A 15,809-nucleotide genomic window follows, 5' to 3' on the forward strand; every position below is an offset into this window, starting at 1 on the left:
AAATAGTGAGAGTCCAGTCAATAGTGGATCTAACATAATAGTGAGAGTCCAGTCCATAGTGGCTCCAACATAATAGTGAGAGTCCAGTCCATAGTGGCTCCAACATAATAGTGAGAGTCCAGTCCATAGTGGATCTAACATAATAGTGAGAGTCCAGTCCATAGTGGATCTAACAAAATTAGTGAGAGTCCAATCCATAGTGGATCTAACATAATAGTGATAGTCCAGTCCATAATGGATCTAACATAATAGTGAGAGTCCAGTCCATAGAGGATCTAACATAATAGTGAAAGACCAGTCCATTGTGGATCTAACATAATAGTGAAAGTCCAGTCCATAGTGGATCTAACATAATAGTGAGAGTCCAGTCCATAGTGGAGCAAACATAATAGTAAGAGTCCAGTCCATAGTGGATCTAACATAATAGTGAAAGTCCAGTCTGTATTGGATCCAACATAATAGTGAGAGTCAAGTCCATAGTGGATGTAACATAATAGTGAGAGTCCAGTCCATAGTGGATCTAACATAATAGTGAGAGTCCAGTCCATAGTGGATCTAACATAATAGTGAGAGTCCAGTCCATAGTGGATCCAACATAATTGTGAGAGTCCAGTCCATAGTGGATCTAACATAATTGTGAGAGTCCAGTCCATAGTGGATCTAACATAATTGTGAGAGTCCAGTCCATAGTAGATCTAACATAATTGTGAGAGTCCAGTCCTAAGTGGATCTAACATAATAGTGAGAGTCCAGTCCATAGTGGATCTAACATATTAGTGAGAGTCCAATCCATAGTGGATCTAACATAATAGTGAGAGTCCAGTCCGTAGCGGATCTAACATAATAGTGAGCGTCCAATCCATAGTGGATCTAACATAATTGTGAGAGTCCAGTCCATAGTGGATCTAACATAATTGTGAGAGTCCAGTCCATAGTGGACTAACATAATAGGGTGAGAGTCCAGTCCATAGTGGATCTAACATAATTGTGAGAGTCCAGTCCATAGTAGATCTAACATAATTGTGAGAGTCCAGTCCATAGTGGATCTAACATAATAGGGTGAGAGTCCAGTCAATAGTGGGGCCAACAGGAGACCATCCCAAGCAGAGACGGGTCAGCAGCGCAGAGATGTCCCCAACCGATGCACAGGCGAGCGGTCTAGCCCGGGTCTCGACTCAGGACAGCCAGCACTTCATCCGTGGCCACCGGACTTGTGCCTCCCCTTCCACAAGGGAGAGGGGGGCAGGAGAGGAAAGAAAACAAATGGCAGATCAACTGGTTTAAAAAAGGGGTTCTATTTAAAGGATAGAGTATACAAATGAGTTTTAAGGTGAGACTTAAATGCTTCTACTGAGGTAGCATCTCTAACTGTTACCGGGAGGGCATTCCAGAGTACTGGAGCCCCAATAGAAAACGCTCTACAGCCCGCAGACTTTTTTTGGGCTCTGGGAATCACTAATAAGCCGGAGTTCTTAGAACGCAGATTTCTTGCCGGGACATATGGTACAATACAATCGGCAAGATAGGATGGAGCTAGACCGTGTAGTATTTTATACGTAATTAGTAAAACCTTCAAGTCACATCTTAAGTGCAGGTGAGCCAGTAAAGGTGTAATATGACTAAACTTTCCTGACTCTTGAGTTGACTTGGATGATCTTAGTGAGTCTGTGTGGGTCCACCAGGAGGGGCTGGAGTCCGGCGAGCCCGGCACTGACGACGGTCGCTTCTACTTCCACCTGGGAGACGCCCTGCAGAGAGTCGGAGACAAGAGCGTGAGTGCATGACACGGAAACATCTCGTACACCTCCTGACCCGTATTCCGTCCCGCAGGCGTACCACTGGTACCAGCTGGGTCACGAGCGCGGCCACTTTGCGTCCGTGTGGCAGAGGTCCCTCTACAACGTGGACGGGCTCAAGGCGCAGCCCTGGTGGACACCGAGCGAGACCGGCTACACCGATCTGGTCAAGGTAGGAATGCAGGGAGTCATAGTGGTGAAGTGGGGATCTTGTACCAAGGTCCATAGGGTTTTGTAAAGTTTGAAGATTTTTCTTTTTTTTTTAAGTACCGTATTTTCCGGACCATAGGGCGCACCGGATTATAAGGCGCACTGCAGATGAGCGGGTCTAGTCAGGTCTATTTCATACAAAAGGCGCATTAACCTCTAAATGCCTTCGTGGCCACATGCGTGGACAGCACCTTTTAGCTCTTATTTCCAAAATTGTGTACACTACTGAATTGGGGACTTATGGCCACTTATGTGGACACTTATACTGCCATCTGGTGGTGTTAGAAGAGTATAACATACAATGGAATTTGAAAAAAAAAAAAAAAGGTGTCCAAATAAAAGTTAGCATGTCACTACACATAAAGTACACATTTGTGTACTTATGGACTAAGTACATCATGTGAAAAGATGATTTTTAGTTTTTATTCTAATTAGGGTCCAATAATCTCAAATACTAAAGATAAATAAGAAAAGTATGTAAACAATCAGCTTGGGCCTTAAGAGGTTAAAGGTGTTATAGGGATTGTATTATATAATATATAACATAGGGCGCATTAAAGGGGTCATATTATTATTATTTTTTTCCAAATGTAAAATACTTCCTTGTGGTCTACATAACATGTAATGGTGGTCAAAATGTTGCATAGATGATGTTTTACGGATCATCTTCAAGCCGCTTTCTGACCGTTGATTCTGGATGCGTGGTTTTTTAGGCGGTCTTATTTACGTGGCTCACCTTCGGCAGCGTATTCCCCCCGTCATCTTTGTTGTAGCGGTGTAGCGTGCAAGGACGGGAGTGGAAGAAATGTCAAAAGATGGAGCTAACATTCAGATTTTACTTGAATCGATAGCATCTTTTTGTCTGTGGCTTACCAGTGCAACAACAAGGCCGTAAATGTGTCCCATGAAAAACCGTCCGACCGGAACTCTCTAATAACTAGAATTTCCCTGGGTGAATAATGTAAAGTCACTACACCGGTATGTTTTAGCGCTTTCATGGCGAGTTTACTGACAGATATAAGTAAGAACTTTACACTACTTTATATTAGAAATGGCAACAGCGGAGGATGAATGTCCCATAACAAGAAGATAGAGAAAAAGAAGAAAGCTTATCGACTACGGTGTTGCTACGGACTACAAAGGCGGACACACGCTAATTTTCAGGAGTTATGCAGATCCCAAATACAGATCAGCAGGTAACAGAAGATATGAAAGGTTGCTTTTGCATAATATTGCGAAACAAAACGGCAGATAATACGTCTTACATTATACACACACCATAATAATACTCCTAGGTTGAAGCACAGTACAATCCATGAAGCGGTGCGGCTTCATAGCTTACCAAAGTCTTACTAAAACATTTTGATAGATTTTTGAGCGCTGTGTGTAATGTTCTATATTTTAAATGGAACATATACAATTTTGGTGCTGTTTACTTGAGTCACATTGTAGTCTACACATATCTCTTATGTGTAACTGCCATCTACTGGTCACACTTATCATTTCACCATGTACCAAATAAAATAGAGGTCGGTAAGCACAACGAAAATTATTCCGTACATTAGGCGCACTGTCGAGTTTTGAAAAAATTAAAGGATTTTAAGTGCACCCTGAAAAATACGGTATGTGATTTATTTAAAAAATACGTCGTAAATGATAATAAAAAATTAATCTAGCTGTGAAAATTCAATAATATTTTTTTAATGTTTTTTTCCGCTTAACTTTGCACACGTCACTTTATGGAATAAATTGTGTACAAATTGAGAACAGGAAGTGAATACAATTTTTAGCAATTGCTATTAAATGGCATCGTTTTCCAGTAAAGTTCTGTCTCATCACAATTAAAACTTGCTGTGGTACTGAGCATGCTCGGTCCATCCTTCCATACTCTATACGCAAATACTCTAGTCCAGGGTTGTCCAAAGTACGTGGCAAGTGCGGCCCACCGGCATTTTTAATTTGGCCAGCGAGACGGCACTGAGTTCAATAAGGAATTTAATCAGGCCTGATGTTTTCATTAATCCATCCAACCATCCATCCATTTTCTACCGCTTGTCCCTTTTGGGGTCGCAAGTCGCCACCTCCAGCGGTCGGATAACTGCCATTTTCATGCCATCCAGCGACCATTGAGAGTAACTAAAGTCAGTGACCATTCATCATATTTTCATGAAAATACAGCACAGCTATTAGTTATATGTTACAATCCAAACAACCTTCCCTAGTCAAAGAGAAAAATTTAACCAGCACAAAAATTCAACAAACATGGTCACACATAACACAACCTGCTCACTGAACTTTGTGGATATTATAAAAATGTGTTTTAAAACCTAGTTTCAACCAAATCAATGCAATAGTTTTTAGTGTGTGTTTATATAGAAGATGTTGAGTTTGAGTGGGATTAGGGCATACTTGCCAACCTTGAGACCTCCGAATTCGGGAGCCTGGGGGTGGGGTTGAGGTGAAGGCAGCATACCCCTTCCCCTTCTAGCTGTCCTGGATGAAATGAAATTATTTTCTTTCAATCATTTTGGAACTTTTGTATTTCTTCTTCTTACTCATCGTCGCCACGTCTCTTCTTCTTTCTTCTGCTTCGTCGTCTTCTTGTTGTGTGCGCAGTTGTGCACTGAGCTCCAAAAGCCGTAGATGTTATTGTAGCGTCTCGGAAGAGTTAGTGCTGCAAGGGGTTCTGGGTATTTTGTTCTGGGGCGGTTTAGCTCGGTTGGTAGAGTGGCCGTGCCAGCAACTTGAGGGTTGCAGGTTCGATTCCCGCTTCCGCCATCCTACTCACTGCCGTTGTGTCTTTGGGCAAGACACTTTACCCACCTGCTCCCAGTGCCACCCACACTGGTTTGAATGTAACGTAGATATTGGGTTTCACTATGTAAAGCGCTTTGAGTTACTAGAGAAAAAGCGCTATATAAATATAATTCACTTCACTTCACTTCTGTTGTGTTTATGTTGTGTTACCATGCGGATGTTCTCCCGAGATGTGTTTGTCATTCTTGTTTGTTGTGGGTTGACAGTGTGGCGCATATTTGTGACAGTTTTAAAGTTGTTTATACAGCCACCCTCAGTGCGACCTGTAGGGCTGTTGACCAAGTTTTTTTCCAATCATTTTGGAACTTTTGTATTTCTTCTTCTAACTCATCGTCGCCACGTCTCTTCTTCGTTCTTCTGCTTCGTCTCCTCCTTGTTGTGTGCGCAGTTGTGCACTGAGCTCCAAAAGCCGTAGATGTTATTGTAGCGTCTCGGAAGAGTTAGTGCTGCAAGGAGTTCTGGGTATTTTGTTCTGGGGGTGGTTTAGCTCGGTTGGTAGAGTGGCCGTGCCAGCAACTTGAGGGTTGCAGGTTCGATTCCCGCTTCCGCCATCCTACTCACTGGACACTTTACCCACCTGCTCCCAGTGCCACCCACACTGGTTTGAATGTAACGTAGATATTGGGTTTCACTATGTAAAGCGCTTTGAGTTACTAGAGAAAAAGCGCTATATAAATATAATTCACTTCACTTCACTTCTGTTGGGTTTATGTTGTGTTACCATGCGGATGTCCTCCCGAGATGTGTTTGTCATTCTTGTTTGGTGTGGGTTGACAGTGTGGCGCATATTTGTGACAGTGTTAAGGTTGTTTATACGGCCACCCTCAGTGTGACCTGTAAGGCTGTTGACCAAGTTTTTTTCCAATCATTTTGGAACTTTTGTATTTCTTCTTCTAACTCATCGTCGCCACGTCTCTTCTTCGTTCTTCTGCTTCATCTCCTCTTTGTTGTGTGCGCAGTTGTGCACTGAGCTCCAAAAGCCTCAGATGTTATTGTAGCGTCTCGGAAGAGTTAGCGCTGCAAGGGATTCTGGGTATTTTGTTCTGGGGGCGGTTTAGCTCGGTTGGTAGAGTGGCCGTGCCAGCAACTTGAGGGTTGCAGGTTCGATTCCCGCTTCCGCCATCCTACTCACTGGACACTTTACCCACCTGCTTCCAGTGCCACCCACACTGGTTTGAATGTAACTTAGATATTGGGTTTCACTATGTAAAGCGCTTTGAGTTACTAGAGAAAAAGCGCTATATAAATATAATTCACTTCACTTCACTTCTGTTGTGTTACCATGCGGATGTTCTCCCGAGATGTTTTTGTCATTCTTGTTTGTTGTGGGTTGACAGTGTGGCGCATATTTGTGACAGTGTTAAGGTTGTTTATACGGCCACCCTCAGTGCGACCTGTATGGCTGTTGACCAAGTATGCCTTGCATTCACTTGTGTGTGTGTGTGCTTGAAATTAACATTGTCATTAAACCAGTTAAAAGATCATACAACGTGTCAGCATTTGTTGATCATTGTTAAACCCGTCCAACGCTACATTATTATGGGACTGGGCCGGCACCTTAACATCATGCGGCTGTTAAGGGGTGAAGGTTTCAAGTGAGATTTTCGGGAGGGGCACTGATATTCGGGAGTCTCCCGGGAAAATCGGGAGGGTTGGCAAATACAGATTGGGGGCCGTTTAATCCCACAGACTTTGGTGGTCCGCCCCCTGTGTACATGATGTTGCTTGAGTCTGATATCATTCCGTCTGTGTCCAGGCGCTGGAGAGGAATTGGAAGACCATCCGGGACGAGGCTCTGGCCATGATGGACAGCAACACGGGAATGTTTGTCCCCGAGGAGGAGAACCTGCGGGAGAAGGGCGAGTGGGGACAATACACCCTCTGGCAGCAAGGTCAGTTTAGAAGCTTTATCGTCCGCTTTATCGTCCGCTTTATCGTCAGTGTCCCCGCAAGCTGACACTTTTGTGTTCAGGGAGGAAAGCTGGAGATGCCTGTCAGGCCACCCCCAAAACATGCTCGCTGCTGGAGAAATTCCCTGAAGCTACAGGCTGCAAGAGAGGACAGGTGCGCACACACACACACACACACACACACACCCTTATTAAGGACCTCTGTGAAATTAGCCCCCCTTATCATTGCACATGTTAAAACAAGCCTGGGCAATTATTTTGACTCGGGGGCCACATTTAAAGAAATAAATGTGTCTGGGGGCCAGTATATCTATTTTTAAGAATACTAATACAAAATCTCTTAGGGTGTAACGGTACACAAAAATTTGGGTTCGGTACGTACCTCGGTTTAGAGGTGACGGTCCGGTTCATTTTCGGTACAGTAAGAAAACATCAAAATATACATTTTTTGGTTATTTATTTACCACATTTGCAAGTAATGGCTTTATCCTTTCAACATTGGGAACACTATATTAATTCTGCCCCCAATAATCAACATTAAGCTGCCTCAAATTGTTGCTCGGATTAAATAAAATGACAAAACTTTTCTTCTACATCTAAAAAGTGCAACATTATACAATTTCAAGTCAACTCATCCATCCATCCATCCATTTTCTACCGTTTATTCCCTTTTGGGGTCGCGGGGGGCGCTGGCGCCTATCTCAGCTACAATCGGGCGGAAGGCGGGGTACACCCTGGACAAGTCGCCACCTCATCGCAGGGCCAACACAGATAGACAGACAACATTCACACACTAGGGACCATTTAGTGTTGCCAATCAACCTATCCCCAGGTGCATGTCTTTGGAAGTGGGAGGAAGCCGGAGTACCCGGAGGGAACCCACGCATTCACGGGGAGAACATGCAAACTCCACACAGAAAGATCCCGAGCCTGGATTTGAACCCAGGACTGCAGGACCTTCGTATTGTGAGGCAGACGCACTAACCCCTGTTCCACCGTGAAGCCCGTCAACTCATCATGCTTAATTTATTACAGCATTTGGGAAGCCTGTCGTTGATTTTTATTATGTAAACCTTATATTTTTATCAACATGTGATAGCAGGGAACCTGCCATTCAAACCTTTTCTGTCAGTAAAACACACACACACACACCGCAAAATGAGCTAACGTTACGCTAAAAGCTAATTAGCCTTCACCTCAAGCCAGGACTGCGAGCGAGCTCAGCTGCAGTTTAAGTTTCTAGAACAGTGGTTCTCAAATGGGGGTACGGGTACCCCTGGGGGTACTTGAGGGTATGCCAAGGGGTACGTGAGTTGTTTTTTTAAATATTCTCAAAATAGCAACAATTCAATCTTTTGTAAATATATTTATTGAATAACACTTCAACAATATATGAATGTAAGTTCATAAACTGTGAAAAGAAATGCAACAATACAATATTCAGTGTTGACTGCTAGATTTTTTTGTGGATATGTTCCATAAATATTGATGTTAAAGATTTATTTTTTTGTGAAGAAATGTTTAGAATTAAGTTGATGAATCCAGATGGATCTCTATTACAATCCCCAAAGAAGACACTTTAAGTTGATGATTACTTCTGTGGGGAGAAATCTTTATTTATAATTGAATCTCTTGTTTATTTTTCAACAATTTTTAGTTATCTTTATATCCTTTTTTCCAAATAGTTCAAGAAAGACCACTACAAATAAGCAATATTTTGCACTGTTATACAATTTAATAAATCAGAAACTGATGACATAGTGCTGTATTTTACTTATTGATCTTTTTTTTTTCAACCAAAAATGTTTTGCTCTGATTAGGGGGTACTTGAATTAAAAAAATGTTAACAGGGGGTACATCACTGAAAAAAGGTTGAGAACCACTGCTCTAGAAAGTCAACGGGCTCATAGTGATGTTAGTAGTAGTTGACTTTGAGGTGTTTATTATAATTTGGGTAGAGTACGCTGCCTTATGCTTACCTGCTAAACACCTATCTGCTCGACGCTGAAGCATTTACTACATGCGCTCTGAATACGCACTGCTGATTGGCTGTTACCGCTATGGTTGTAACCAATTAGATGGTTGTGTAGGTGGGACAATCCTGGGTGCTGAGACAGAGGCATAAGAAGCAAAGCAGCTTGTTAAGACTTTAGCTAAGAAACTTGTCCGGTTCACCGCCGTACCAAAACGGTTCAATACAAATACACAAGCTGTTACACCCCTAAAAACCTCCCAATAATGTCTGATTGAATGCTAAAAACGTTATGACAGACCGCCTTAAAAAACGTAATGGGATTGTAACTTTTTCTATGAAGGATAAAACACCGAATATTGACAAAATATGAATGTCACACCCCCTTTCGATCGACTTTTTTTTACAATCGAGTGAAAGGCGAGAAAAATGCAGCAAACTATGAAATATGAAGGCGAAAGGTACAAAATAAACCCGCCTACAATCGGATATATCTGATATATCACTAAGCTTAAGAACTTTGTTGTGAGAATCTCCTTCCACGTCTGTGGAAATGCTTCCCACCCACATTGCTTGGTGCCTCGTCTGAGCTGCTGTGACGTAGATTACCATAGTAACTAATTAGATGACCATGGTAACTAATTAGATGACCATAGTAACTAATTAGATGACCATGGTAACTAATTAGATTACCATAGTAACTAATTAGATGACCATAGTAACTAATTAGATGACCATGGTAACTAATTAGATGACCATAGTAACTAATTAGATGACCATGGTAACTAATTAGATTACCATAGTAACTAATTAGATGACCATGGTAACTAATTAGATTACCATAGTAACTAATTAGAGGACCATGGTAACTAATTAGATTACCATAGTAACTAATTAGATTACCATAGTAACTAATTAGATGACCATGGTAACTAATTAGATTACCATAGTAAATCATCCAAAAGCGCAGACTCCAACCATTGAAATACTTTGTACAGTTGAAGACTTACGGCCATTAGAAAACATGACTAATGGCAGCTACACTTTCCATCTTAAAGATCTAAAAAAAAATATTTGGGAATGTCCGGCGGGCCAGATTGAAAAACTTAACGGGCCGCATGTGGCCCCCGGGCCTTAATTTGCCCAGGTCTGTGTTAAAATAACACATTTGTTAGTGCTACTTTTGTGCTGATTTGTGTTACTAACATTTTTTTTTGTCTTACTATTATAGTTTTCAATGGTATTAATGTTTTATTATTCACAACCAGTCCCCCCAATGTCCAAATTAAAGTTAAAGTTAAGTTAAAGTACCAATGATTGTCACACACACACACACACTAAGTGTGGTGAAATTTGTCCTCTGCATTTGACACATTCCCTTGTTCCCCCCCTGGGAGGTGAGGGGAGCAGTGGGCATCAGCGGTGCCGCGTCGGGGAATCTTTTATGGTGATTTAACTCCCAATTCCAACCCTTAAAGCTGAGTGGCAAGCACGGAGGTAATGGGTCCCATTTTTATAGTCTTTGGTACGACTCGGCAGGGGTTTGAACTCATAACCTACCGATCTCAGGGCGGACACTCTAACCACTAGGCCACTGTGTAGGTGTAGTAGAAAATCTCCCCAAACTGGTCCCAACTGGTCCATGGTTCTCGCCCGGAAAAGGGTGGAGTGCCATCTCCGGGTTGGGGAGGAGACCCTGCCCCAAGTGTAGGAGTTCAAGTACCTAGGAGTCTTGTTCACGAGTGAGGGAAGAGTGGATCGTGAGATCGACAGGCGGATCGGTGCGGCGTCTTCAGTAATGGGGACGATGTACCGATCCGTTGTGGTGAAGAAGGAGCTGAGCCGGAAGGCAAAGCTCTCAATTTACCGGTCGATCTACGTTCCCATCCTCACCTATGGTCATGAGCTTTGGGTCATGACCGAAAGGATAAGATCACGGGTACAAGCGGCCGGAATGAGTTTCCTCCGCCGTGTGGCGGGGCTCTCCCTTAGAGATAGGGTGAGAAGCTCTGCCATCCGGGAGGAGCTCAACGTAAAGCCGCTGCTCCTTCACATCGAGAGGAGCCAGATGAGGTGGTTCGGGCATCTGGTCAGGATGCCACCCGAACGCCTCCCTAGGGAGGTTTTTAGGGCACGTCCAACCGGTAGGAGGCCACGGGGAAGACCCAGGACACGTTGGGAAGACTATGTCTCCCGGCTGGCCTGGGAACGCCTCGGGATCCCCCGGGAAGAGCTAGACGAAGTGGCTGGGGAAAGGGAAGTCTGGGTTTCCCTGCTTAGGCTGTTGCCCCCGCGACCCGACCTCGGATAAGCGGAAGATGATGGATGGATGGATGGATGGTCCCAAATGTTTGTGGTGCAATTTTTTTGTTTCGCTATTTTAGTTTTTATGTTAAAGTAGCAATAGAGTGGATAAACAAGTTGAATTTTGGTGCTTAATTCTGTTTCATTGTGTCTATTAAACCAGGGGTGGGCATTACGTCGATCGCGATCGACTGGTCGATCTCGGAGGGTGTGTCAGTCGATCTCAAGCCAGGCATTAAAAAATGTACATAAAAATGAGCAATCATCAATCATACCAAGACTTCACTTTCGTCAGTTGTTTGACATTCTCGGCACCCGAGGATCTTGTGAGATGACGCTGGCTGCTGCGAGCTCATATTTAGGAAAAAAATCACTAACAGGGCAGACGCAGAGAAACACATTTTATTTCTAGAGACTCCGTACCTACTGTCAAAACTCTAAAGACCGACTGCACAGTTCCTGTCTTCACCATAAAAGACCTGTTTCATCCTGCCTGTGCTAACAAAATAAGAGTCTCAGAAAGCTAGCAAGCTACGGAGTTTGATGCCAATGTATTTCTCCCCCACCCTCAGCGACCGCTTTCTCACTTGCTTGCCCACCCGCACAGTCACTGACGTCACTCACCTGCTGCCAGACATTAAAGGGCCACACACACATATGCTACTCTCATAACAAAGTGTTTAAAAAGGAGTATGCAAGTTGGACAAATGAGATGCCAAATCCAACCACTTCCATGTGGTGTTGGACAGAAAGGAGGACTTTTTTTTTTCCTCCATTTGAAAATGCGGACGTTATCAGCACCACTGTCTAATTCTAATCAATGCAAGTCATCAGAATCAAATACACCAACTTATATTCTTGTCTTCATGAAAGAAAGGAATCTATGTGTGTTACACATGCTTGTATTATCATTCAACACCATTAACTTGTTAACAAAAATGTCTCTTTCATAAATAAATAAATATAAATTATAAATAGGAATGAGGTAGATCTCCTCGACTTGGTCAATTGAAAAGTAGCTCGCCTGCAGAAAAAGTGTGAGCGCCCCTGTATTAAACCATATCCAATCGTATTTATGATCTGTAAGATATGGGACAAAATTGTGGAGATTTTGACAAGGTGGGGTATGGAGTGTAGTTTTTGTATCCTGCGTTAAGTTTTGCCTTCGCCTTGTGCGCCCTTTTTGTTTTCACTTTTGAGTCAGATAATTAAAGGCCTACTGAAATGAGATTTTCTTATTTAAACGGGGATAGCAGGTCCATTCTATTTGTCATACTTGATCATGTCGCGATATTGCCATATTTTTGCTGAAAGGATTTAGTAGATAACATCGACAACTTTTGGTGCTGATAAAAAAAGCCTTGCCTGTACCGGAAGTAGCAGACGATGTGCGCGTGACGTCAGTGGTTGTAGAGCTACTAACATCCTCACATTGTTTACAATCATGGCCACCAGCAGCGAGAGCGATTCGGATCAAGAAAGCGACCATTTCCCCATTAATTTGAGCGAGGATGAAAGATTTGTGGATGAGGAAAGTGAGAGTGAAGGACTAGAAAGAAAGAACAAAAAAAGACTATACAGTGGGAGCGATTCAGATGTTATTAGACACATTTACCAGGATAATTCTGGAAAATCCCTTATCTGCTTATTGTGTTACTAGTGTTTTAGTGAGATTTTATGGTCGTACCTGTCAGGCTTTCCCCTGACAGTTTGTCTATGTTTTAGTTTTTTCCTCTGCATTTGTCTTTGTTTCCTCTGTGTTTAGTATCTCCTGTCTTTAGTTCCTGTCAAGTGCTCTTATTTTGGTTCAGCTTCCTGTTTGTCTCCCTGTGTGCTGTTGTCACCTCATCTGCGGCTGATTGGCACCTGGCCACACCTGTAGTCAATCAGCCCGCTCCTATTTGTACCCACTTTGTCTTCCAGTCAGTGCTGGATCATTGTCGTTGCCACATGTCGCGTCAATGTCATTTTCTACTTGTCATTCCTACTGGTCGTGTGAATGCAGCGTAGCGGTAAGCTATATTTGGTAGACGTTTTGTAGCTTACTGTTTTTTGTTCCCTGCTTCCGATTAGTTTGTTCATAGCCCTTAGTTTGTTATATCCACCCATGTGCGTTTTGGTTTTGTTTTTGTCTTAGTATTTAATATGTTTTCACATTCCATGCTTGCCTCCATCTCTGCATCTTGGGGTTCGTCATCAAATAATCCTGACAGTACCTGTACAACCTGAAGGTCGGCCCCGCACCTTTCTTCAGCACCTTTGAACGGGTGGTGGCGATGCCCATCTCTGCCCTTCGCAAGGGATCCTCTTCGAAACACGATCTTTCGAAATGATCGCTGCATAATACACTGTACTTTGTGTATGTGGTCCAATCCAACCGTGTTCGTTTGACCGCTCTGTTCCATAGTAAAGCTTCACTGTCATCTTTCGGGAATGTAAACAATGAAACACCGGCTGTGTTTGTGTTGCTAAAGGCGGCCGCAATACACCGCTTCCCACCTACAGCTTTCTTCTTTGATGTCTCCATTGTTAATTGAACAAATTGCAAAACATTCAGCAACACAGATGTCCAGAATACTGTGGAATTATCAATCAATCAATCAATGTTTACTTATATAGCCCTAAATCACTAGTGTCTCAAAGGGCTGCACAAACCACTACGACATCCTCGGTAGGCCCACATAAGGGCAAGGAAAACTCACACCCAGAGGGACATCGGTGACAATAATGACCCAGTGGGACGTCGGTGACAATGATGACTATGAGAACCTTAGAGAGGAGGAAAGCAATGGATGTCGAGTGGGTCTAACATGATACTGTGAAAGTTCAATCCACAATGGATCCAACACAGTCGCGAGAGTCCAGTCCAAAGCGGATCCAACACAGCAGCGAGAGTCCCGTTCACAGCGGAGCCAGCAGGAAACCATCCCAGGCGGAGGCGGATCAGCATCGCAGAGATGTCCCCAGCCGATACACAGGCAAGCAGTACATGGCCACCGGATCGGACCGGACCCCCTCCACAAGGGAGAGTGGGACATAGAAGAAAAAGAAAATAAACGGCAGATCAACTGGTCTAAAAAGGGAGTCTATTTAAAGGCTAGAGTATACAAATGAGTTTTAAGGTGAGACTTAAATGCTTCTACATTATGCGATGAAAACAGATGACTTATAGCTGGGAACGATGCTGGAACAAAATGTCCTGTACTATGCGTGACCTCACACGCACGCCTCATCATACCGAGACGTTTCAGCAGGATATTTTGGCGCGAAATTTAAAATTAGCGTATTGGCATGTGTTGCAATGTTAAGATTTCATCATTAATATATAAACTATCAAACTGCGTGGTCGGTAGTAGTGGCTTTCAGTAGGCCTTTAAATAAAGTTCCTACCTTCACACCTGGTCCAGAGTAGACCGGGAGAACAAACCCCACAGCAAGCTGCGACATCCCCCCGCCCTCCCTATCATAACATAAGAACAACATATGTTTGCAGCAGAGACTCAGCACAAATGAGAGGGACACGATCGGGGAGATGTTGACAAGGTGGATGACGTCACTCATCAGAAAATGTATTAACAAAAAAGTTGCAGCACGAAGGAATGGCTGTGTTATTTTAATATTTGCAGTATACTATTATTATTGCAAGCATTTCGATGCAGGCTGGTCTTGTGGCGGCCAGTCCTCCATGTTGAACCCCCTTGGTGACGTGTGTGCAGATCAAGTTCTCAGTCATGCAGCCCGGCACGCACGTGTGGCCGCACACGGGTCCCACCAACTGCCGCCTGAGGATGCACCTGGGCCTGGTGGTCCCCAAACACGGCTGCAGGATCCGCTGCACCGACCAGACCAGGTGCGCGTCCCCCCCCCCCCCCCCCCCCCGCCTCCTCCTCCGTCACCAGCTGACCTCTCCTTCATCCCCGCAGGAACTGGGAGGAAGGCAAGGTCCTCATCTTCGACGACTCCTTCGAGCACGAGGTGTGGCAGGAGGCGGACGCCTACCGCCTCATCTTCATCGTGGACGTGTGGCACCCGCAGCTGACGGCCCAGCAGCGCCAGACTCTCAGCGCCATCTAGACCAGGAAGTCTTTTTTTTTTTTTTTTACGCTTCTCTTGAGAGATAATACTACTGACCTGTTTCGACATCTGCCAAAAAAAACATCAAGTTGTGTTCAATGTTTGTTTATTTGAGCCTACCAACCACTTTGTTACTTTCTCTACACGCTCATCTTAACTCCCCACTTTTGTACCATGACTACAAACACCAGATACTATTAGAGATTATATTTTTGAATAAAAACCACACAAAAACATCATTTTTTTGTGTAAATTAACTTTGTTGTTGACTCCCTAGGCTCTCATTCTAGACCACCCGCAGGCTCCTGATTCCATTGACATCAGACCCACCCTCAAGTTCTGGCGTGAGTAACCATTCCGAAAATCACTAAAGCGTAGAACAGTGGTCCCCAACCTTTTTGTATCCGCTTAATAATTTGTCCCGCGGCCCGGGGGAGGGGTGGGGTGCGGAATCCTTTTTTTTTCTTTTTTTTTTTGTTTGTCATGAAAAAGGGACGTTTTTGTCATGAAAAAGTGAAATTTTTGTGGTTGGTGCACTAATTGTAAGTGTATATTGTGTTTTTTATGTTGATTTTTATAAAAAAAAAAATATATATATATATATATATATATATATACATATATATGTAGGTGTGGGAAAAATCACAAGACTACTTCATCTCTACAGAACTGTTTCATGAGGGGTTCCCTCAATCATCAGGAGATTTTTTACCGGAGAATCTCCTG

General features: G+C 43.4%; 1 protein-coding gene across 1 annotated transcript in view; it reads left to right on the top strand.

The window, feature by feature from the left end:
• Positions 1 to 15,322, top strand: part of LOC133569204 (aspartyl/asparaginyl beta-hydroxylase-like) — a 76,310-nt gene extending 60,988 nt beyond the window's left edge. Inside the window, exons 21-26 of the mRNA XM_061921425.1 lie at positions 1,683 to 1,772; positions 1,831 to 1,968; positions 6,580 to 6,715; positions 6,796 to 6,887; positions 14,726 to 14,859; positions 14,933 to 15,322. Of these exons, the coding sequence (XP_061777409.1) occupies positions 1,683 to 1,772; positions 1,831 to 1,968; positions 6,580 to 6,715; positions 6,796 to 6,887; positions 14,726 to 14,859; positions 14,933 to 15,083 (741 nt within the window). The 3' untranslated portion in view covers positions 15,084 to 15,322. The remainder of the gene's footprint in view (positions 1 to 1,682; positions 1,773 to 1,830; positions 1,969 to 6,579; positions 6,716 to 6,795; positions 6,888 to 14,725; positions 14,860 to 14,932) is intronic.
• The last annotated feature ends 487 nt before the right edge of the window (positions 15,323 to 15,809 follow it).

The sequence above is a fragment of the Nerophis ophidion genome, linkage group LG15 (genome assembly GCF_033978795.1).
Source record: "Nerophis ophidion isolate RoL-2023_Sa linkage group LG15, RoL_Noph_v1.0, whole genome shotgun sequence".
In the NCBI taxonomy this organism is placed as follows: domain Eukaryota; kingdom Metazoa; phylum Chordata; class Actinopteri; order Syngnathiformes; family Syngnathidae; genus Nerophis; species Nerophis ophidion.